Consider the following 23,578-nt stretch of genomic DNA (forward strand, 5'->3'; position numbering starts at 1 on the left):
AGGTATCTACAATTGCTAATGCAATCCCGACTTTCATTTTTTTATAAATAAACTACCTTGGTAGTTTTCTATCTAAAGAAGAAAAACAGTTATTTCTACTTAAATCTCTCACCTTTATCTTACTTGATCACTTACCATACAATATATATATTTAAGAGTCAACGAACCATAACACTATTTGATATAAATCTTAATAAGATTTATTTGAATTCCTTGATTGGTCAATGTACTAATCATCAAGTTAGAAAACATCACGCCCCTAGGATATAGGTCAAGTGGCGAATAAGTAATACGTTGGGGTTAGTACCAGTAGGTCATAAGTTCAATACTTGACCTAGGCAAAAGCCAAAGACTCGCTTAAAATTTACCTTATCTGCCCAAATAGAGGACACGAGCGACAAGAGACCGCACAAGCGCTGTAATCCCAAGTTAGAAAACATCACATTAACATATTTTGAATTCAACAGTTTTAATAAACTCTTTACATTAGTTAATCTTTGATGAGATCGAGAACTGTTTTCAACAATTTGTGTAGCCATAAATCAGATTGTATTTATTGAGATATGTTGACTTTGTATACTATTTTATTGTAAATAAACAATCTTATCATAGATCCATTGTGGTATTAAAATTATATAATAATAGAAACAACAACCCTAGTCACTATCATTATATCTAATTTACTTGTAAGTTTTACTGGGTTATCTTCTATATCGCTTTTGGGCAACATTCTCAACAACTAAGAGATCCATATGAAGAACATAGGAACTAATTGAAGTAACGACCCTTCCAATATTTGTAAGTTTTACCACGTGGGCCTTATATACTGGTTTTGGACAACTTTGTCAACAACTGAAAGATCCATTTAAGGAACATAGGAACTAATTGAAGTAAGAAGCCTCCCAACTTGTGCTCCGATTAATTTTTTTCTTTTTCTTTAGGAAAAAACAGTGTGTAAAGCCCTTTTTATCCCAAAGCAAGGTCTAAATTGGGTCTATTCTTACCTTTTCATATCTTCTTCTTGTCTTGGCACAAAATACACAAAGGGTGAGGTATTCACCAAAGGGTTGATTGAACAGCAATGCCAACACTTCCAGAAACATATGAATCTGTTAAATTTAGTGACATCTTCTGTGGTATTAGCCATCATGTTCACATGTAAACAATCAAAAACTAGAAGAAGAAAAAGAAAGATAAGGTATAGGCAAGTCAATAAAAGTGTTCCTATACATCAGCAGCATCTCTACACCATAGCAATTTGCATGAAATAATTATCTTCTTCTTTCTTCCCTTTACACATCTTTACTTTCCTCACACAGCACAAAGATTCTTAGAGATGATACAACGACAATATTGTCGATGAAATGCTTCATACCTCTTCCCGCCTGGGACTCAAGTTCGGATATGTTTGAAATACGGGTCTTGGAGTGGTTGGAGTTGAATCACTCCCCATATCCTTGGTCTTGTGAAGAAGAAAAGTCCCGGCCAGAATAGTCACAAAACCACACAGTTCAGTCACTATTTGTGATGCATCCTGAGAGTCCCAATCCTGAATGCATAAAGATGGATGGAGAAGAGAGTGAATTTAAGAGTATAGCTTGCACTAACCATTATATGGGGGAGAAGCAATAATACATGTAATCAAAAGTTAATTGTTGTTGGTTTTGTGAGTCAAAAAAACTAGGAAGTACGAGCAAGGCGAATTTTAACAATGAGTCATCCATAAAATTCTGTGAATTAATATGGTAACTTAAAATACTAAATCAAATTGCAATGTTAACAAACTTTCTTTTGCTAGTGTCTACAGTTGTATAATCTGGGAAAAAATAGAAATTGAGACCTAAAAAAGCCACCATCTGACTATCTTCAGAACACTGTTTTAAGAATGAGTAATTGCTCCTATCTGACCCTTAATTACCAAACAAAAAGAGAAGACAACTAATGCCCATCCACTTAATCGGTAGGAGTTCTATGGCCAGTTCCCAAATTTGGAATGCCTGAGCCATCCTAGTAATCCTGTAGCCCCTACTGGGAGGAGATGTTCAGTGTCCTAATTCCTGGCAGATATTGGTTTCCCACATATTTAAGGTGATAATGGAGGATAAACCCATCTAGCTAGTCCAAGCTCCTGAACCAAATTGAGATTATCAAGTCATATTTCTCGTGCATATTGATTCGCTCCTCTGGGTAGGAAAAAATGATGTCTACATTGGCAGAAGGTGATGAAGGAAATAAACTCCAATCCCCTAGGAGATGCATATATATTTGTTATCAACCTGAGCTCCCAGAGCATATCAAGTAAATGGAAATTCTTATGAATGATGGGGCATTGGAATCTTTAAAAATACAAGCTACTTCGACAGGGCTTTTGTTTCAAGTAAGAAACCCAAGCGATCGCATCATTTTTGACAAAAGTCAAATGAAAATTTTCCACTTTGTGTTGCAGTTCTCTTGTGTTTATGGTATAAAAATGCAGCTTGAACAGAAGTTCAGTGCTGGAAATGGTAAATTTGTTACCACAACAGAATACATAATCTTTTACTTTTGTAACCTTAAAGTCTTTAGCATATGCAGATCATGTAACATCTTGTCAACCAAATAGAAAAGGAACCATGGTAAATCTCCCTTGCAAGACTGGCAATGTTGATAAAGTGTGGGAAAAAGGAAACAATATTCCTTAATATTTTATTGATGTAAATAATAGAATTTATATAAGAGTGTTCCTAAGAATTCTCCTAAGAATTAGAACTAGATTACATTCCCTACCTTTTAGGACTAGATTACTTACCTTATATCTAGAACTAGATTATAACAATTTAAATATACAACAAATAGATAAAACACAAAATAGATAAAAAAAAAAAAAGGTAAAAAGATAAAATCCTATCTCTATCTTGATTCTTGGTCGTCTATTATCTTCACCGCTTCTTAATCTCGTTCTAACATTCCCTATCAAGCTAGGGAATAGGTATCAATCATACCCAGCTTGTTGATCATGGCTTCATATTTGGCAAACCTTTTGTAAGCACATCAGCTACTTGATGGTTGGAAGGAATATATGAAATCTTCAATAGACCACTATCCAATTTTTCCTTTAGGAAATGCCTATCAATTTCAATATGCTTGGTTTTTTCATGTTGTACCAGATTGTAGGCTATACTTATAGTTGATTGATTATCTTCCAAGAGTTCAATAGGCCTTTGTATCGGAATTTTCAAATCTTCTAGGATAATCTTTACCCATAAGAGTTCGCATACACCTAGAACCTTAGCTTTAAATTCCGCCTTAGCACTAGATCTAACCACCACCCCTTGCTTTTTACTCTTCCAGGATATCAGATTTCCTCCTATGAATACACAATACCCAGTTGTTGATCTTCGGCTAACTAGAGGACCACCATAATCAACATTTGTATAGCCTTGAAGTTTTAAGTCTGTTCCTAGAGTGAATAAGATTCCTTTTCCAAGCATAGCTTTAAGATAGCATAAAATCTTCCTTACTGCTGCCATATGTTCTTTATTAGTATCATGCATAAACTGACTGACTAGGCTGACAACAAACGATATGTTAGGCCTAGTATGTGATAGATATATTAATCACCTTACCAAGCGTTGAAATCTCCTTTTGTCTACTTCTTGACCACCATTTTTAGCTTGTAATTTTGTATTGGGATCAACTGGTGTCCTTCCTCTTTTTCCTCCTAATAACCCTGTTTCATCAAGCAAATCCAAGACATATTTTCGTTGTGATAGAAAAATACCTTCCTTTGAGTGTACTGCTTCTATTCATAAGAAGTATCGTAATTGGCCAAGGTCTTTGATTTCAAATTCCTGAGCTAAGTTTTGTTTGAGACAACCTTGCTCAATTGTGTCATTCCCTGTCACCACAATATCATCCACATAGACAAGTAAAACTGTTACCTTTTCTCCTGTATGTTTGATAAATAAGGTGTGGTCTCCTCGGCTTTGGTGGTATCCCATAGAAAGCATGGCCTTTGAAAATCTTCCAAACCATGCACGAAGGGACTGTTTGAGCCCATACAGGGCTTTCTTGAGTTTACAAACCTGATTCTTTCCATCTCCTTCATGTTCAAAATCTGGAGGGATTTCCATAAAAACCTCTTCCTCTAAATCTTCGTGTAAGAAGGCATTTTTGACATCAAATTGTTGCAATTTCCATCCAAATTTAGCTACCAATGCTATGAGAATTCTCACCATAGTCATTCTGGCCACAGAAGCAAAAGTTTCTAGATAATCAATACCATAAGAGTGAGTACAACCCTTGGCCACTAGGCGGGCCTTATACCTATCAAGAGTTCCATCGGCCTTGTATTTGACATTAAAAATCCATCTACAGCCCACTAGTTTTGTACCCCTTGGTCTAGGAACTAACTCCCAGGTTTGGTTCCTCTCTAGTGCATCCATTTCTTCTAACATAGCTTTTTCCAGTTATGATCTTTTATAGCTTCTTCTATTGATTTGGGAATAGCAATTGCATCCAATGATGTTAGGAAGCTTTAATGTTGAGGGGATACACGGTGGTATGATAGATAAGAAACTAATGGATGTTTGGTACAAGTTCTAACTTCTAACACCTTTTCGGATGGCAATTGGAAGGTCCAAGTCTAGGAGTTCTGGTTGAGGTTGAGATATACTAGAGGTGGTGGTTGAGTCCTTACTTGGTGCAATTTCAAGGCTAGTATTAGGAGCTAATGATGTGCTTGGTTGCAGTTCTTCAATGGGCTACCTTCTCTTGTACACATAAGGAGAATCTTTATATCTTATAGGAGAATTGAGCCTCGAGTGAACTTGTTCCGTAGGATGATCGGTTGGTAAGGGTTGAGGTGTCATAATAGGGCTGGTATCTTGGGAAGGAAGACCCTGACTGGTTGCTCTTGTTTCGAGACTAGTATTTAGAAACTCTCAGTCCATATCTACAGGTTTGATATTTGCTGGCCTTGCTGGAATGGTAGCAAAATAGGGCTGAGATTCACTAAATGTGACATCTTTTGAAACATAGAACTTTCGGGTGTTTGGGTGGTAGCACTTATACTCTTTTTGTGTTGGAGAATATCCAAGAAATATGCACTTAAGAGCCCTAGGGTCCAACTTGTCTCTAAGGATTTTGAGTATGTGAACAAAACATACACATCCAAACACTCTTAAGTGTAACTGAGTATAAAGATTCAGTTCTGGGAAAAATGAAGTTAAACATTGCAAATGACTTTGACCATTGAGAACCCTCGATGGTACCCTATTAATGACATAAGTAGCAATCAACACTGCCTTCCCCAAAAAATATTTTGGCACATGATGATGATGAAGTAAGGTTTAGGTGACATTGAGAATATGACGCATCTTTCTCTCTGCCACCCCATTTTGTTGGGGTGTATCAATGCAAGATGACTCATGTATGCTACCCTCTTGTTGGAAATAATTGTGCAAGTGAGTGTTAAAATAATCCTTTGCATTGTTTGTTCTAAACCTTTTTATAGTAGTCCCAAATTGGGTTTGAATCATTTTGCAAATGTGATCAACATGGACCCAATAGCAGCCTTATCTTTTAGAAGAAATACCCAACACATTCGAGTGCAATCATTGATAAGCGTAATAAACCATTTTTCTCTAGAACAATTGGGTATTCTGGATGGTCCACAAACATCAAAATGAATCAAGTAGAATGGTTTTGAAGAAAAATTGTTACTGATTGGAAAGGAGACTCGATGATGTTTAACAACAATGCATTCATCAAACCTAAGACTACTAGGATCTAAAGAATTAAACAGATCTGGAAATAATTGTTTTAACACTCTAAATGGAGGATGACCTAGTCTAAAATGGTGTAACCATATAAAAGATAAGTTAGAGGCTGACTGGGAGGAAGAAGAAAAAGCCACAAGTTGTTGTTGTCTCCTTGTAGAACAATCATTCTCCCCATCCAAGATATAGAGCCCATTTCAAACTTCAGCCACACCAATCATTTGCCCCATTTTCTTGTCCTGAAACTTACACATTGAAGGTGAGAAAACAGCCAAGCAGTTAAGATTTTGGGTTAGTTTCTATATAGAGATTAAGCTGGTAGTTAGAGCTGGAACATGAAGAACTTGTTCAAGGGAAAGTTGAGAGTTTAATGATACTTTGCCTTTACCTAAGATAGGGACAGTGGTTCCATTGGCAATCATGATATGTTTGGTAGGCTCAAGGGTGTCATAGGTCACAAAACAATGAATATTAGGGGTCATGTGGTTGGTAGCCCCTGAATCAAGGACCCAACTGCTATTCTTACCAATTTTAGAAGCTGAAAAAACTATATAGGAAGGGAAGTTACCTTGATGGGCTAAGGAGCAGGTTCCTCCATCTTGAAACGTTCGGAGAAAGGCCTTTAACTTACCTATCTGCTCGATATTAAGTTGGGTAAAATTAGCTTCGGCTTTTCCTTTATCAGCCTCCTCTTTTTGTTCCTTGTTAACATGAAATCTTTGGGATTTCATGTTCTTGAAGCCTCCAATCTTGATCAAGACTATTTCCTTCCCATGCAGTTTAAAGCATGTTTCCCTAGTGTGGCGGGGCTTTTTGCAAAAGCTACACCACTATGAATCTCGATTAGTACTAGGGTCGTGGTTTTGGAATCCTGATCCTAATCTGTCGGGGTTTTGAAACCCTGATTTTCCAGCTTTATTTCTTCTACCTTCTTGCTTGCTGATCACTAGGGCTGATCCCTCGGTGGTATGTTCAGTTAGCATAGCGTATCTTTGATTTTCCTCACTTCTTACAATTGCAAAAACCTCTTTTAGATTTGGGAGTTTATCCTTACCAAGAATTTGCACCCTTACTTGGTCGAATTCAAGATTGAGTCCAGCTAGGAACTCAACAATCCGGTCTCGCTCAATTATTTGATTGAGTGTTGCAGCATCTTCTCAGCATATCATCTTGATGGGCTAATATTGGTTAAGTTCCAGCCATAATCCTCTCATCAAGTTGTAGTAATCCGTGACTATAAGCTAGCTTTGTTTGGTAGATGTGATCTTTGTTTTGACTTCAAAGATCACGGAAGCATCCTAGGTTTTGGAGTTTGTCTGTTGTGTTGTCTCCCATATAGCTTTGGTTGTGCTAAGGAACATAAAGTTCCTGCTAATTTCTGGTTGCATAGTGCCCCATAACCAAGACATGATGCGAGAATCATCTATGTCCCAAGCTATGTAAGTTGAATCCATTTCCATAGGAGGGTTTCCAATTAGATGGTTACCCTTCCCACAGCCTTTAAGAAGAGTCTTCACTAATTGGGCCCATTGGAGCTAATTCTTTCCGTCCAACCTATAAGATGGATGGACTATAGGTAATTCAGAGGCAAGAGAAACTTCACCAGCTATTGGAGAAGGATCCGGCTCCACTAGATTTGTCTCACTGGTTGCAGGATTTGGACTTGCTACATCTGATAATTCTGCTATCACGATCTGAGAAAGGCTGAAATCTTGAACTGCAAAGGCTCTCGGAACTGCAGGCTAGTGAGTGCAATAAAGGCACTCAGGAGGGAACAAATCAGGCCAAGAGCTATGCAATGAAGGCATAACCGATTGCTGGATCAAATAGATGGTTGTGCGATGAAGGCAGAAACAAGGAAGGAACTGTGCGATGAAGGCACTAGGGCTACAATGTATCAAGCTAGGACTGAAGCTCTGATACTATGTGGGAAAATGGAAATGGTATTCCTTCATATTTTATTGATGTAAATAACAGAATTTATACAAGAGTATTCCTAAGAATTCTCCTAAGTTTTAGAACTAGATTACATTCCCTACCTTTTAGGACTAGATTACTCACCTTATATCTAGGACTAGATTATAACAATTTAAATATACAACAAATAGATAAAACGCAAAATAGATATAAAAAAAAAAAAGGTAAAAAGATAAAATTCTATCTCTATCTTGATTCTTGGCCATCTCTTATCTTCACCGCTTCTTAATCTCGTTCCAACATAAAGGCATGGTAAAAGGAGAATTGTTTAAAAAATAGCAGAAAAGTTAGTACCATATCACCTTAAACATGATCATGCTGGCTAGGATAGTTAGGGTTGTGAACATGACATAGTAGACAGGAGAAACAACAGCAGTATTAAATGTGTCTAATGCCTGCAAAGATCAATAAGAACAACAAAAAGATTAATCATTTTGCAAAAGATAGAACCAGACTGGTTACCTTTTAAGCTAAATTCATGGTGGATCAATTTAGATATCTCAAATCAATTGTTCAAAAAGAAAGGGAAACTATTGAGGATATTACTAGTAGAACTGAAGTAGGATGGTTAAAGTGGAGAAGAACATCTAACATTTTATTTGATCATAAAATACCTTTAAAACTAAAAGAAAAGTTTTGTTCAACAACAAAAAAACTTTTTTTATTGTATACTTAAAGAGTGTTGGGTGGTCAACTATCATCATGTATAAAAAATGAGCTAACTATATGAGTATGTTATTCTAGATGTAGGGCCATAAAATAATAAAAATAAAAAAATGAGATTATACATAACGAGGTTGGTAGCAGCAATAAGGTTGTTGCTTTGTGACTGGAAGGCCATGGATTTAAGTTGTGAAAACAACCTTTTTTCAAAAACAAGGTAAGGCTGCATATAAAGATGACCTTCTCCTGGCCATCACAAAGCAGGGCCTCATGCACTGGGGATGCCCTTCCTGGTTTCTGAAATGTCTTCCTTGAAGAAAGCATGTGGAAAGAACAGCCTATTATCTCACTCTATGATAATTTTTGGATCATATACTCTTACCAAACAATAATCAAAATCATGCACAGCTTAATTGAATAACAAGGAAATGCAGCACTATTGAATGAAGGGATGAAATATATTCTTATACAAATTCTTTTTAATTTCAAAAAAAAAAAAATACAGAGCCTCGAAGTAGAGTAGTTTTACCCAATAATATATTATTGCTTTAGTGGGTCAAGATAGACTCAAATTTGTAACGAACCTGGCCAGTGGATAAGGTTTAGTCCATATAATTAAAATTGGAATTGCTTTACAAAGTTCAGGGCCACCACCAAACCAGGTGAAACTTAGGTAAGGTGTCCAGAAACCTAAGAACGTGTACCAATTTAATAAGGCTTCATATATGATGGCTGTACGACAGTAATATTATCCAGAGCCAGTTATTAAGGTTTAGGAAACCAAATTAACTGCCCAAAGCACCTCAACTCATACCATCCAACCTTTTTTGTCACTCTGCCTTCCATCAATCTCCTTCACACATGATCCAAGCAAAAGAAGGGCCCTCTTTCTTTGAGTGTGTGTGTGCAGGTGATAGCACTCAACAGTAATACATTGATTCATATCCTGATTCACAACCATACAAGTAACCATAACACAGCTTTTCAATGCATGGCGGTTACCTTGTTCAAATAGTTCACCTGCAAGAGACAACAAACTATCACAAATAAAGTGAAAAACCATGTTTCAAAGTAGGTAAATTGGTTTGATCCTGAAAATGACAGTTTCAAAGCAATTCCAACAGCCTTCACGCACATAACCTACATAAAAAGAAAGAAAAAAAAACTAGCATATACAGACTCTGGAGAACAGAAATAAGGGACAGATGCATAAAATATATAGAGGAAGTACGCAGACCGTAAGAGAGCCTGTTAGGGAGCAAATTCCAATGTAAACGACCAAATGGGATTGTCCATAGCGTGGCACAAAAAGGAAAATGAGGAGCAGAAGAAGAACCAGCACTATGCAAGTGTAGACAAGGAAGGCTGTAAATATAAAAATTTTGTTCATCAGTCAACATACCTGAACAATGTTTCATTTCATGTGTAAAAATGTTACTATCAATAATCCAAGAAAGTAAGAATAATAAATATCATTTTAGATGAGGCATGAATACTTCTATCAAGTGGTGCTGAGCTTTCAGACTGAAATACTACGTCCTATAACCTAATTATTGTTTCGTAGGCATCTCAAACATACTAGAGATAATTCAATATTCTACAGTAAAATCTCTTAAGCATATTTGGAGGAAGTTTCCTTTCTGCCTCGTTTATATTTGGCGCCTTCCATGTTTATCCATGAGACATGCATTTCCCTGCTTTAGGGTCGTCTATAAAACTGGAAAGAGTTTATTATTCAACTGATCTGGTGATAGCAATTTCAGAAATAGCTTGAAACCTGTATGTCATATATATATGAGCTAGAATCCTTATAAGTTTATGCAAAAAAGAGATGGAGCTTACAGACACCAATACCAAAGAAAACAGACTATAAAGTAGAATGTAACGGTTACCAGGCTGTACAGTTCCACTTTTTAAATACCTGGCTCAGTAGCTAGATGCCAAACTTCCTTAACAGAGTGGATTACTCTCTCATGAGGAGCATGTAAAACAATGGTGGTAGAGCCCACTAAGCAAAGAACACATCCAACAATACCAAAGATGTGCAATTTCTCCTTCAAAATAAAATGGGCTAGCACTGCACTGCACAGAAAGTTGAGCAGCCTAATCAGTTCTGCTATATGAAACAGAAGGATTCATTTTGAATCTTCTAGTGCAATAGTATTTGACACGGTACCTGAAGATAATACTTAGAGCTCCAAGGGGAGTTACAAGAATTGCTGGAGCAAATGCATAAGCAGCAAAATTGGCTACCTCACCCACAATCACTATAAATGATAAAAACTCAGCAATTAGTATAAAAAGGAGATGTTAGAGAAATGGATTTTCATGCATCACTAGAAATTAAAAAACAAACTAGAGTCTTAGAGAAACATTTTGTGGCCATTTTAAGATTTTCTGATATGAGAAATGTGCGGGTTTTTACAAATATCAAAATTTTCTCATATTAAAGGGACTACTCTCTGATTGAAGGATTCAACATTGCCAATTCCAAGCATGACCATGCCACAATCAATATCTAATGTAGCTTGCAAATAAATAAAACATGATCACATAGTGGACACAAGATTAAGTGGAAACCCTAAACCAAGTGATTGGAGACAAACTATAACTGAACCAAAAGGCGTAATCAAACCAAGCACTACAATAAAAAATAGTTATAATCTATAAATAGTTATAGTGTTGCCATATTTCTCCTTTATGTATTATTATTTTCTTTGGTTAGCATAATGACACACGTGCTTTGAAAGATTGAGTGTATGGGATTTAGGGTTGTGAAGTTTTTTTCCATTGTACTAGAAAACCACCTTGACATAGTGAAATTTCCTACTACTACTCCACTCGTAAAATCTTTGATCTTCTTTATATCACTCTGCATGTGTATCATAGTGTTCCCACAACAACATTCTTCTCAAACATTTAATTCATTGTCCCACATTTGAAGATTGTTGCTTCAATAGACATCCTTGGACACAATCAATCAATCATTAAGCAATGGTGAAGCATGGTACCCTCAATACAAGGCTACTAATTTCTACAGATTTTTGAGGTAATATCAACAGGATTTTGCAGTCCAAAATTGATGGATGCATTTTTATATCAGAATTTCAGAAGAATCTGTTCTTCAGATCAATTTCCATGTTTTCATTCTCTGGGTTTCAATCTGGTTCCAGTCAGTCAGGTTGCTGATGACTGTTCATCTTCATCGTGTTCTGATCACTCTAACTCAAATTTGAATTCTAGGGGTAAGGATGTACTTCAAAGTTGGAAAGATGACTCTTTGATGTCTGAAGTGGGGTAAATTGTGTCTGTTATTCTCAATTCTGTCGAAAAGGGTCACCTTTTGGAAAAAGGAGGTGGTTTGTCTGTGGAATTGCTGGAATTTAATGCTATTTTGAGGTTTGATGTAACTAACATTTTTGTATTTCCAAGAGCCTTTCAAGTCAATTTTTAGTATTGTGGGTCAAATGAAGGCATGCAAAAGTAGGGATTGGCTGTAACTTTTTCCTGCAAGCTGGCCTTGGGTCTCCATTCTAAATTCTTGGGAACCTGTTTGCAACTTCTTGCAATCTGTTGGTGGTTCAATTATCCACAGCAGTAATGGTTCAGAGCTTGTTAGGGGGGGTAAGTTTGTTCTGGGAAAGGGAGACCTCGATAATAAAAAAGTTTACCCTATTGGAACTTTGCAAAGAAAGGCTTCAGTCTTCAAATTTAACAGAAGGAAAGTATGAATTATTCAATTTCTTATCAGAGAAGGAAGTCGAAAGCTGGAAATAATTGGCCTTCTCCAAGACAGTTAGCTCAACAATTTGAATAATGAAATCCAGTTGCAGCAGTTTAGTGGCAGGGATGTGAAGGACTGGGAAGTTTCTTCGGATATTATGGCTGACGCGCTGAGGCAACTTGGTTTATTGGCAAAACGCTGGAACTATTGGCTAGTGGAAACGACTCCAGTATTCTGAATTTAGTTATTGCTTGGGAGCATGCTATTCAAGTGGAGAGGGATGAGATGGTAAGAGCAGCATCTGAGTTTTCTTTATAAATGATTTTGGGGTGCAATATTGTGAGCTGGTTTTCAGGATTCTAAGGCTTGTGCTGTTAGGGGGTCAGGGAATGATGTGTGATTGCCTTGGGCAGATTGGAAGTATCAGATTATCTTCCCTTTTAATAAGTTCTACTCCTGGTTGGATTTATGGTGCCTTCATGTATTGAAGTCAGTTTAAGGTGGGGTTGGAAATTAAGTAATCCAAGTCTTCTTCAGTTTCCCCTTGTTGTGTCTTTGATAGTTTGAAGGCTGTTCTCAAAGATGAGGAGTTTGAGTGATTCAACTTGGAAGCAATGGGCCTTCAAAGTCATGTTCCTGTTTTTTGAATATTCAGTGCAGTCAAGCTTCAGGTCAAATTTTGGTCCAGCATCAGTCTCTCCTGGATATTTTTCATTGTCTGGAGGTGATCATTTCTCAATGTACCTTGGTAGTGATTCTGTCGTCACAGGGGTTTTGATTTCAGTTTCTCATTCTCTATCTAGTCCAGGTTTTCTTGCGGTTGTTGTATTGCTACTTCTAGCGGCCTTGCTTTTATGCATTAATATAATATAATCAAACCTTCTTTAAAAAAAAATGGTACCCACAATACAAACACGACTCTTAATGTGTTTTGCAAGTGTCCTTCATATATTTGTCTTGCACGACCTCATTTTCTTGAGGAAGAAGTAGGAAACAATTGGAATTTCATACCAAAATAAATCCAACCCAATTATGAATTATCCAAACCAGAAAAATTACAACAATTCAAGGGGTACAATTCAAGTGTAGAACAGATGCCTCCAGCCAGATTCATCACTCAAACTTGGTATCAAGCACACCTCTACAGCTCTCAATTCATTCAACAGAGGTAGGCTGTGATAATCCATTCTAAGTTTAGTTGTTTGTTGTATATTCATTGTGAGGCTCAAACTCTCCTAGCTTGAGACCATTGTACTCAAATCAAGAGGTTGTACAATTCTAAAATACCAAATATCCGGTATCTTTCTTAAGAAGCCAATGTTATTCCTCAATTATTCATGTATTTTTCATCATGGATTGCCAAAGGTATAACTCCTAACAATGACTATCTGTAACTACGAGACATTCAGACCACCAGAAGGTCCTTTCGTTATCAACCGAACTGACAGTTGTTTGGGTTCTTATTTTTATATGCCTCCCAGTTGCAATCAGTGTCTTCCATTTTTCACTTAATACCTTCAGATAAAAATACCTATTGCAATTTATAATTCTCCAATGAACATGGGCATGACTCCTTGAGAGTATCCAGTTTCTTATATTTGGGTTCCTGAGAAAGGTGGGTCTAGGGCCCATGTACCTAGACTTTAATTTGGAGAATGTATAGTTGAATTAAAAGCTAAATCTTCACAAACTTGTGAACCCAGCTTATCATTACAAAAGCCTGTTAAAAAAACCCACAAATGTTAGGAAGTGATCTTCCACATCAACAACGTTGATGCCTACCAAGGTACCATCAACACAAACTCAACCCTGAAATGAGGATTAGTTTTAAAGTTAAACTAGTGGTGGAAGAAAATCTGTGCATCAGATAGTGTTCTAATTATTTGCTCCAAATTTCAACCATCAAAGTGAATATGAAAAGCACTTCTTGAATAGAACACCTCTCAAGCCTTAAATCTAGTCGAATATTCTAGATTGATCCACATATATGTAAAATGTGATAGTAACACAACCAAGAGTTGTTATACCTAAGAAAGCTCCTTGAAACTAAAGACTTATAGATGGATATACATATATAAACATTATTTCCCTTTCTGAACTATTAGAACCACTTCGGCTAAAATGCTAACAAACTCATCTCTAAAATGCTGCCCAAATGCAGAATCTGTGAATGGTGTGGTGCAAACCCATGAGACAGTAATAAACTTAACCAAAAACAATAGTATTATTAATTATCCCCAAGATGAAAGGCCCTGGGATAATCTACTAAGAACCTTCATTTAGAGCCAAACACATAATTGACACCAACAAATATTAAAGATTTGAAGTTGCAGGCTGGAACAAATGTAAACGAAGTATATTGTTGTTAAACAAGTTCAAATCTATCTTCAAAATGAAAAAAGAAATTCAATTCTATGCAAGTGCCAATGGTACAACCTTTCTATGGGGTAAAAAAACACAAACTGAAGAAAAACAATACACAAACAACTTTCAAATGCATATGAATGAACTAACAATTTATTAATACTTACTTGTCAACATCCCAGCCCACCACCAAGGTTCCAGTAAGTATGAGTACCCTCCTGAACCTGAATAACATGATAATGTTGGTTAACATAATTTAAGTCAAGTTACAAATTAGCAGGAATTATTCTAATGTTACACACACCAATACATTTACAAATTCAGGAAATTTTGTATCCAAGCTCCAATAAAAACAGACATAATACATAGAGAAGAGAGAAGGCCCTCTGACTGACTAACTTGACTGAGAACACTCTCTGAGAACAAAATGGAGCCTAAATGATAGACAGGTCACAAAGAAAAATAACAAAGGTTCAGGACAGGATTCATACTAGAATCAATAACTGTTGGAATAGAATGGACTATAGTGGACAAGTGGTGTATTAGACTCAAGGCGTGACAAATGTCACTGACCTTAAGGATACTTTCCACCCCTCACAATCGGTGCAAGAGACAAGGTGGCTATCCCCTAGGATACAACGAGCCCTTCCAAATACGCATGCACTCACGTGATTTGGGAACAAATGGAGAGCAAGATATAATGCAGAAACCCAGCAATAGTCGAATAATAACACCAAGACAAAGTGTAAATAAAGAAGAGAATGAGATGAGGCTTCTTCGTTATATCTCACAAGTGCAGGAAGGGCACCCTTTTATAGGTAGAGAATATGACCGTTGGAACATTTGAAATATTAATATTTTATAACAATCCCTCACATATTTCAAATGGGTTCAAATTAGAGGAATGATTGTCGTTGGGTTAAGCACTAAGTGTAACACCTCGAACTTGGTGTCTTTTGGACTATGAACCAAGTCTAGAAAGAATGAGACATAACTTACATAGTCATTGGTGAAACTTATAGTTTCTATGAACCAAGGAACATGCTTGTAAATTATGATTCTCACCAATCATATTACACCCCTTCAGTTCTTGCTACTCATCGCAGTTTTGCACTAATAGTCCATGTGCGCGCCTGGTAATTCATGAGTGCTCTAGAAATTTAGCCACAAATTTCATAGGAGCGTGTTAACTTAGGAGCACTTAGAAACAGATTCTTTAGTCGGATTACACTGCCTCACACACACACACACTCTCAGATTTTGACGATAACAGAAATCAAATTAAAATGATTGAATACAGAATGTAAATTGACATAAATTAAGCCAAACCACAGAAGAACACAAGCAGTTATCCTGGTTCAGATTGCCTATTAGGACAACCCTACATCCAGCCTCTAAAGCTTCCCGAGAGCAACCTTCTTTGATTCTGAAAGAATAATCACAGTACAATCCCTCTCCCTCACGATTACAAGGCTTTCCAAGATTACAAAGACTATTCTATCGCACACAGCCTTTCCTCTTTCGACTTTCTCGTGAGAATGAATTATGCATCACCTAAGACTAGACTCTTGTCCTATTTGTAGAAAAAATACGGCGTTAATTACTAGGAACTTATAACCGGTATAGACATTTCCAGTTTTACCCCCAAACTTAATTCTATTTACAAGCTGGAAAAAACCGCCTATCTATAACCCCAAATTCCACTAAGACAACACTCTAACAGAGCAGCCCCACTTCACACTCATATAGGTGAATCCATTAAGTGTATACTGCAATACTATACACCACCCATAAGAGATATGAAATTCATTAAGAGCTTAGCTCAACCCTTGTACATTGCAATTAATCTGCACTATTTACACCATAGGATGGGACACCACAACAATAACAGTGCTTCACCATAAGATCAACATATGATTTGTTATTACCCATATGAATCTAATTCATGGGATCTCCAATCACATAGGTTGGATCACTATCACTATTTGTTGGAGAGAGAGTCCTAGCTTATGAAGAAGTCTAGGAAGTAGATAAGAAGCTGATGCACAGCAAATAAAGCCTCCAGCAGATCAAAGAGAGGAGATAAAGATGCAGCTAGATAAGTTCCTAAAATCTAGAAAAATAATAGGAGTAGATAGAAGTTTTCTTATCTTATTTTTCTGTTGTATACTAGCTCCTAAATTCTAGGATTAGATTACATAGAAACTTGTATAAATAGGTTTCCTATCTATTGAATCAATTGAAGCGAGTTCATTGATCAAAACTCGGCTTAAATTCGGGTTTCTCTACTCTAGGGACCGAATCTGTTCACTGTTGAATGTCCTCAGTTGGCAATAGTCACATTCCCTCGATGTTTCATTTATTAATTTTCTACCCAAGGGTTTAGTCAGAGGATTGGCCAAATTCACTTATGAATTCACATAATCTATGGAAATAATTCCATCTTTTAACAACTGCTTTATCACATTATGTCTCAATCGAACATGTCAATTTTTACCATTGAAAGTTTTGTTCTTTGCAATGGCTACCGCCGCTTGGCAATCACAATACATTGACACTAAAGGTGTCGGTTTTATTCCTAATGGAATATCCGCTAAGAAGTTTTTCAACCACTCAGCCTCATTACCAACCAACTTCAGAACTATAAACTCAGATTTCATGGTGGATCTGGCAATAATAGTTTGCTTGGCTGATTTCCAAGACACTACACCCCCACCAAAGGTGAACACGTAACCACCGGTGGATTTTATCTCATCTGAATCAGAGATCCAATTAGCATCACTGTATCCTTCTAATACAGCGAGAAATCCACTATATAGAATACCATAATCCATAGTACCTCTCAAATATCTCATTAGTCTAACTAATGCGGACCAATGATCACGATTGGGATTTTGTGTATATCTACTCAGTCTACACACAACATAAGCAATATCAGATCTAGTAAAGTTCATCAATGCATCAAACTCCCAATAATTTGAGCATATTTAGACTGAACTGCACCATCATCTTTATTTGTAATTAAGTGGGCATTAGCATCATAAGGAGTGCTCACAAGTTGGAGATAAAAATGTCTAAATTTTTTTAGTAGCCTCTCAACATAATGCTCTTGAGTTTAACACCCAAAATTACATTAGCTTCTCCCATATCTTTCATAAACTTAGAAGCTAAAAATTGTTTGGTTTCATTTATAATTTCAATGCAAGTCCCAAAAATAAGCATATCATCAACATATAAACTAATGATCACACAATCATTATCAACACATTTTGTATATACACATTTATCTACTTCAATAGAAGAAAATCCATTTGAAATTAAAACAAAATCAAATTTTTCATGCCACTGTTTAGGAGCTTACTTTAAGCCATATAAAGACTTAAATAGTTTACAAACCTTATTCTCTTCACCAGGAGCAACACAGCCTTCAGGCTAGACCATGTAAATCTCCTCTTCTAAATCACCATTTAGAAAAGCAGTTTTAACATCTATCTGGTGAATAATAAGATTATAAACAGAGGCTAAAGCAATTAAAACAAGAATAGATGCAATTCAAGTAACTGGAGCAAAAGTATCAAAATAATCAATATTTTGTTTTTGAGTAAACCCTTTTGTAACCAATCTCGCTTTATATTTATCAATAGACCTATCGAGATTAAATTTTCTTTTAAATATCCACTTACACCCCATAGGCTTTTCCCCTGGAGGCAAATCAGTTAAAACTCAAGTTTGATTTTATAAAATAGACTTGATTTCACTTTGAATAGCATTTTTTCAATAAACAAACAATCAAATGTTTTAGAGCCTATTTTCCTTTTCTTAGGTTCAAGAAGCATAACCTTGGCAAGACACCCCCACACTTTTAAATATTTTAGGCTAGGAGGGTAACCTTTCCATAACTCATAGGAGTCTTACTAGTTTTCTTATAAGGAATTCTATTCTGTAAATGACATGCAGATAAAATAGCTTCACCCCAAAGATTATCATGTGCATTAGAACTAATTAGCATAGCATTCATCATTTCTTTTAGTGTTATATTTTTCCTTTCAGCTACACTATTAGATTCAGGAGAATAAGGAGGAGTAATTTCATGTATAATTCATTCATTCATTCTCACAAAAATCATTTATTGTTATGTATTCGCCTCCTCTATCTAATCTAACTCTTTAATTTTCTTATTTAATTGATTTTTTACTTCTGCCTTGTAGAAAACAAACATGTTAAAGGCCCCATCTTTGTTTCTAAGCAAATACACCTTAGTATATCTAGAGTAACCATCAATAAAAGTTATGTAATATCTCTTGCCATCTCTAGTCATAGTTTGTTTCAAGTCTCCTAAGTCAGTATGTATTAAATTTAATAGTTCAGATTCTCTTTCTACAAAAATGCATGGTTTTCTAGTTAGTTTAGCTTCAACACAAATGTCACATTTATTTGTGCATAAGTCACTAATTCCAGAAATTAATCCTAAAGTTTGCATTTCCTTAATATATGAATTGCTAACATGTCCTAGTCTACCATGTCACAGATTAACAGAGTCAAGCATATAAGCAAAAGAAGTAGCATTTTCATTAATTATTTCAGAAACATTAAGCACAAATAGACCCTGACCACAATAGCCTTTTACCCTTGAATGTATTATTTTTTGTCATTATAATCTTGTCAGATTCAAATGACACTTTAACCCCAATCTTGCTTAACAAAGATACGAAAACCAAGTTAGCTCTAATGTTTGGAACATGAAGTGCATTAATCAGAGCTAGAGTTTTGCCATACGTGAGTTTGAGAAGTATCTTCCCTTTTCCGAGAACTGGTGTAGTTCTTGAATCACCAAGGTAGATTGTTTCTTCTCCTTCTCCTACTGGAATGTAGGAGGAAAATGAATTTTTATTTGCACATATGTGCCTAGTAGCCCCATAGTCTACCGCCCAATCTTTCACATTGGCCACAATGTTTGCTTAAGAAATGACTGCGTCAATAATATCATTTGCTTCAACCAAATTTGCTTTTGGTTGGGCAGGTTTATCATTTCTCACTCTCTTCCTACACTGAGGTGCATGGTGCCCTGGTTTTCTACAAACAAATCAAAAACCTTTCTTTTTCTTGAAACTGGGGTTAGTCACTTTAGGCTTATGATCAGTTCTATTTTTGTATTCATGCCTTCTGATGGGATTTTGAGACTAAGTGCATATGCCACACCGTGTGCGTCAAGGATTGAATATACTTGTTCTTGCCATCTTTTGAAGTTGTTTCCATTGAATAGCTCGATCTTGGACACGTCGGGAAATGGCTTTGCATATTGCATAGGTGGAATGGAAGGAAGTACATGAGGGGCAATGGGTGACGATGACCCACTAGCATGATTGCCAACATGGTTGGTGGCAACGGCAACACCAACAGAGGCAACGGCATGAGCGACTGTGATAGTGCTGGTGGCTTGGGCAGGATCAGCGACTACACGGTTGACGACGACGATGTGGAAAGAGGCGTCCATTGAATATCCTTAAGATTATTGGAATATAATGGACTATAGTGGACAAATGGTGTATTAGACTCGAGGTGTGATAGACATCACTAACCTTAAGGATAATTTCCACCGCTCACAATCGATGCAAGAGACAAGGTGGCTATCCCTTCCAAATATGCGTGCACTCATGTGATTTGGGAACAAATGGAGAGCAAGATATCATGCGGAAACCCAGCAATAGTCGAATAATAACATCTAGACAGAGTGTAAATAGAGAAGAGAATGAGATGAGGCTTCTTCGTTATATCTCACAAGTGCAGGAAGGGCTGCCTTTTATAGGTAGAGAATATGACCGTTATAATAGGACAATTGGAATATGACCATTGGAACATTTGAAATATTAATATTTTATAACAATAACATAAAAAACATGAGATCGTTTTCGTTGGACTTGCCAAAATATACCTTTTTGCTCTTTTGCTCATACGAATGCATAAATGTTCAGTATGAGAATCCTATCCCAATAGGTGCATCTTTCTTAATTCCTCCTCACCCAATAAAATTTAAAGAAAAAAAAAACACAAGATACCTTAAGAACAAAGTATATAAGGGAAGAAACTAAAGATGTGTTATATATTTTCCTGCTTCCTACCAACCCAAGTATTACTCTACTTCTTAATTTCCAATTTACCACTTCCATTGAGCCAAGAAACAAAATTTAAGCTTAACATTTACACACGGAAATGCATATTTTCCTACACTCATATACAAGTGTATGATATGGTAAATCAACCGAATTATATACACATCTACACGTATTTGTTTCTGTAACTACTTTGATATCTGGCATGTGAATGTATTATATGAGCATCTATGGTTTTCAGAAGATAAAAACAGATAAAAGAGAGATGAAAAGATTATTTAAAAAAAATTGAACCTGCTCTGGTTCCATTAGTCCCAGCTTTTATAAGACCATGCTTCTTGATAATAAAGCTAGAACCGATAAAAACACTGGAGGAGAGAGCCAAAACAAGTCCTCGAACATTGTCCAAAGACAGTGGTCCCATTTGGAAGTAATTCGGAATCAAATCTTCCAGAGCCAATTAGCACAATCTCAATTCCTGCACCCAAGTCCAAATTAAAGAAATCAACAGGGTGGGAATAAAACCCATTTACCAGATATAAAATAAAAAGCATCTTTTAGGCTATCTTCAAGAAGAACTAAAATCAATAAAATGCACATTTTAGGCTACCATCAAATGGGACATCTGGCTAAATATCGGCCCCTTCCAATAAACCCAACCAAAAGAATAAAAATGAAATAAAAGAACAACAGAGTGGAACCCCATTTCCCAAAAATAAAATAGTAAAACATATCAGTCACCCTTCCTCGGCTCTCCCAAATGGGTAACTGCCTAACTGGCCAACCCATTTGCCTAAATCCAACAAACTTGAATAAAAACATGAGAGAAATAGAAAACCAATCCTCCAAATACGAGGCAACAGAAAAAATCATAAACACCAATCAGGAAAAAGCTTTCCCGGGCTCTCTGGAAACGATCTGGTTAAGGATTTGCCTCTTTTGAAACCCAAATCGTCAAAAGCAACGAGAAAACAAAAGGGAACCCAATAGCCGGATGGAAAAAAAAGGCCAAGATATACGAATCAAGAAACTACCTGCCGTGGCTCTCCGAAAATGGGCATTTGGCGATGGATATGCCTTCCGTTTTGATAAGACAAGGAGTACGTGATAATGCTCGTGGATTGACAATGGTGATGGGCATAGGAGTTTCTCCCCCGCCACTCTCCCTCTCTCTCTCTCTCTGCAACTTGGAAGATTATCAGAACAAAAGAGAGAGAGAAAGGGGGAGACGGCGGGGAGGAAGGAAGAGCAAGGGGAAGCCAAACGGTATATCCGTTACATTTGGGGTCTCAAATCAATAAATAAATTCTGCAGTTGAAAGCAGCAGCCGCATCCCGCGTTTCCCTCGACTCGCAGCTTTTCCTCCATACCAACATCTCCCGCACGGTTGGCATCCGGAATAATGTAACGTTCGGTTCTTCCGTACGATGCAAGTGAGTCATCTTTACAAAAACAAAAACGTGATCGAGTCTTTCTAGTATTATAAATGAGTTAGTCGTTAGCGACTAATTTGATATTTGACTTGGTTAAAACTTATTTGATTTTATTTATTAAGATAAATAAATAAATTAAACTTTAATTTAATTTTAAGTTGAACTTAACATTAATAAAATTTGTCTAATTAAAACTCGTGAGCATTTTCGATTAGTTGCTCGTGGATACTAATAAATTCAATTAAAAATTCATAAATATGTTCGATTAAAAGTTCGTAGGTGACTCGTGAATAATTTTATTTATAAATATATTAACATATTTATTTGTAATTTTATAAATATATTATTTAACGTCAAATTATTGTAATAATATAATTAATTAAGTATATTTAAAATAATTATATATATTATTTTAATCATTCATCCTAATATATATATAATCAAGTAAAATATTAAATTATATTTAAACAAAATAACAAATTTTGACAAGCCTAATTTCAAGTTCAGATTTATTAGTAAACGCTTGAATTAGTGTTGAATTCAAGCTCGAGCTCGACTCATCAATCTTTTGACGAGCAGAGTATGAATAATACGTAATTTTATATTATTAATACTTAAATGAATATTTCTTGTTTTAGATTATTAATAGCTGAATATTTCTTAAGTTTGATAATAAAAATTTAATTTTATGTTAATAAGGTGTTCTTGAAATTTTGAACGTAATAATGTTAGTTTCTAACATTTTAGTTAATATATATATAATCTTACCTTTTAAATGATGTAGTTCTTCAAAATGTTATATTTATGTGAAAGTAAAGTTGATAATGCACTTAATAGACTGATTAAATCTATATTTTTGTTTTTGTGGTTATTTAAATTTTTTATTATTTTGATTACAGTATTTGATATATAATTTTGAGTTAATTTAATCCTTATATCTTGATTTTTTTTTTTGTCAACTTAAACTTTTCATTGTTTCAATTATATAATTTGACATATATTTTTTAGTTAATTTAATCGCACTTTGACATGAACATAGTGTGATGTGTAATTTGTCATTTTATTTTACCTTTATTTTGTATACATTAAAATTTAAGGGTTAAATTGATTCGAAAATGTAAATCAAATAGTGTAATTGAAATAATAAAAAGTTCAAGTTGTTACGCACAAAAAAAAGGTCGAAATACATTATTGACTCGAGAATTAAATTCAAATATATAATTGAAATAATGAAAAGTCTGGATGAACACATAAAAAAAAGTTAAAAGTGTTAGGATAAAAATAATAAATTGGCCAAACACGATTTATTAGTGATACGATATAGCATAATCAATATGTAAATAAGGCGACAATTATTATCTAATAGGGTATATCATTGTTTGAAATATTAAAAATTATAAATTAAGAAAAAAACTTATTTTATCTTAGTATATGATAAAATAACTACAGCTAACTCTTACTGTCTATTATGTATTCATTACTTTTTTTACTTTACTAACTTAAATTCAAAAGTTGTATTGCTAATTAAGATAAAAAAAATTATTAATG

General features: G+C 35.5%; 1 protein-coding gene across 2 annotated transcripts; it reads right to left on the reverse strand.

Moving 5' to 3' along the window:
• Positions 1–647: 647 nt before the first annotated feature.
• Positions 648–22,029, reverse strand: LOC127810931 (probable magnesium transporter NIPA2). 2 transcript variants are annotated; one of them, XM_052350545.1, is made up of 9 exons: positions 21,632–22,029; positions 20,892–21,075; positions 14,655–14,711; positions 10,576–10,666; positions 10,321–10,481; positions 9,637–9,764; positions 9,402–9,539; positions 8,039–8,131; positions 652–1,549 (listed from the first exon to the last, which is right to left on the reverse strand). In XM_052350545.1, the coding sequence occupies exons 2-9, from the start codon at positions 21,019–21,021 to the stop codon at positions 1,370–1,372; spliced, it is 978 nt and encodes a 325-aa protein (XP_052206505.1). In that variant the 5' UTR covers positions 21,022–21,075; positions 21,632–22,029; the 3' UTR covers positions 652–1,369. The 2 variants fall into 2 exon arrangements, with proteins under 2 accessions (XP_052206507.1, XP_052206505.1); XM_052350547.1 differs by lacking the exon at positions 9,402–9,539 and having other exon boundaries at positions 648–1,549.
• Positions 22,030–23,578: the final 1,549 nt, after the last annotated feature.

The sequence above is a fragment of the Diospyros lotus genome, chromosome 10 (genome assembly GCF_014633365.1).
Source record: "Diospyros lotus cultivar Yz01 chromosome 10, ASM1463336v1, whole genome shotgun sequence".
Taxonomy (NCBI): domain Eukaryota; kingdom Viridiplantae; phylum Streptophyta; class Magnoliopsida; order Ericales; family Ebenaceae; genus Diospyros; species Diospyros lotus.

Coding starts and splice junctions, on each gene's coding strand:
- LOC127810931 (XM_052350545.1), bottom strand. CDS start 21,021: ATGGGACCACTGTCTTTGGACAATGTTCGAGGACTTGTTTTGGCTCTC. Junction 10,667..14,654: donor GTGGGCTGGGATGTTGACAA/GTAAGTATTAAT, acceptor TATCATTTATAG/TGATTGTGGGTGAGGTAGCC. Junction 1,550..8,038: donor CCAGCATGATCATGTTTAAG/GTGATATGGTAC, acceptor TTATGCATTCAG/GATTGGGACTCTCAGGATGC.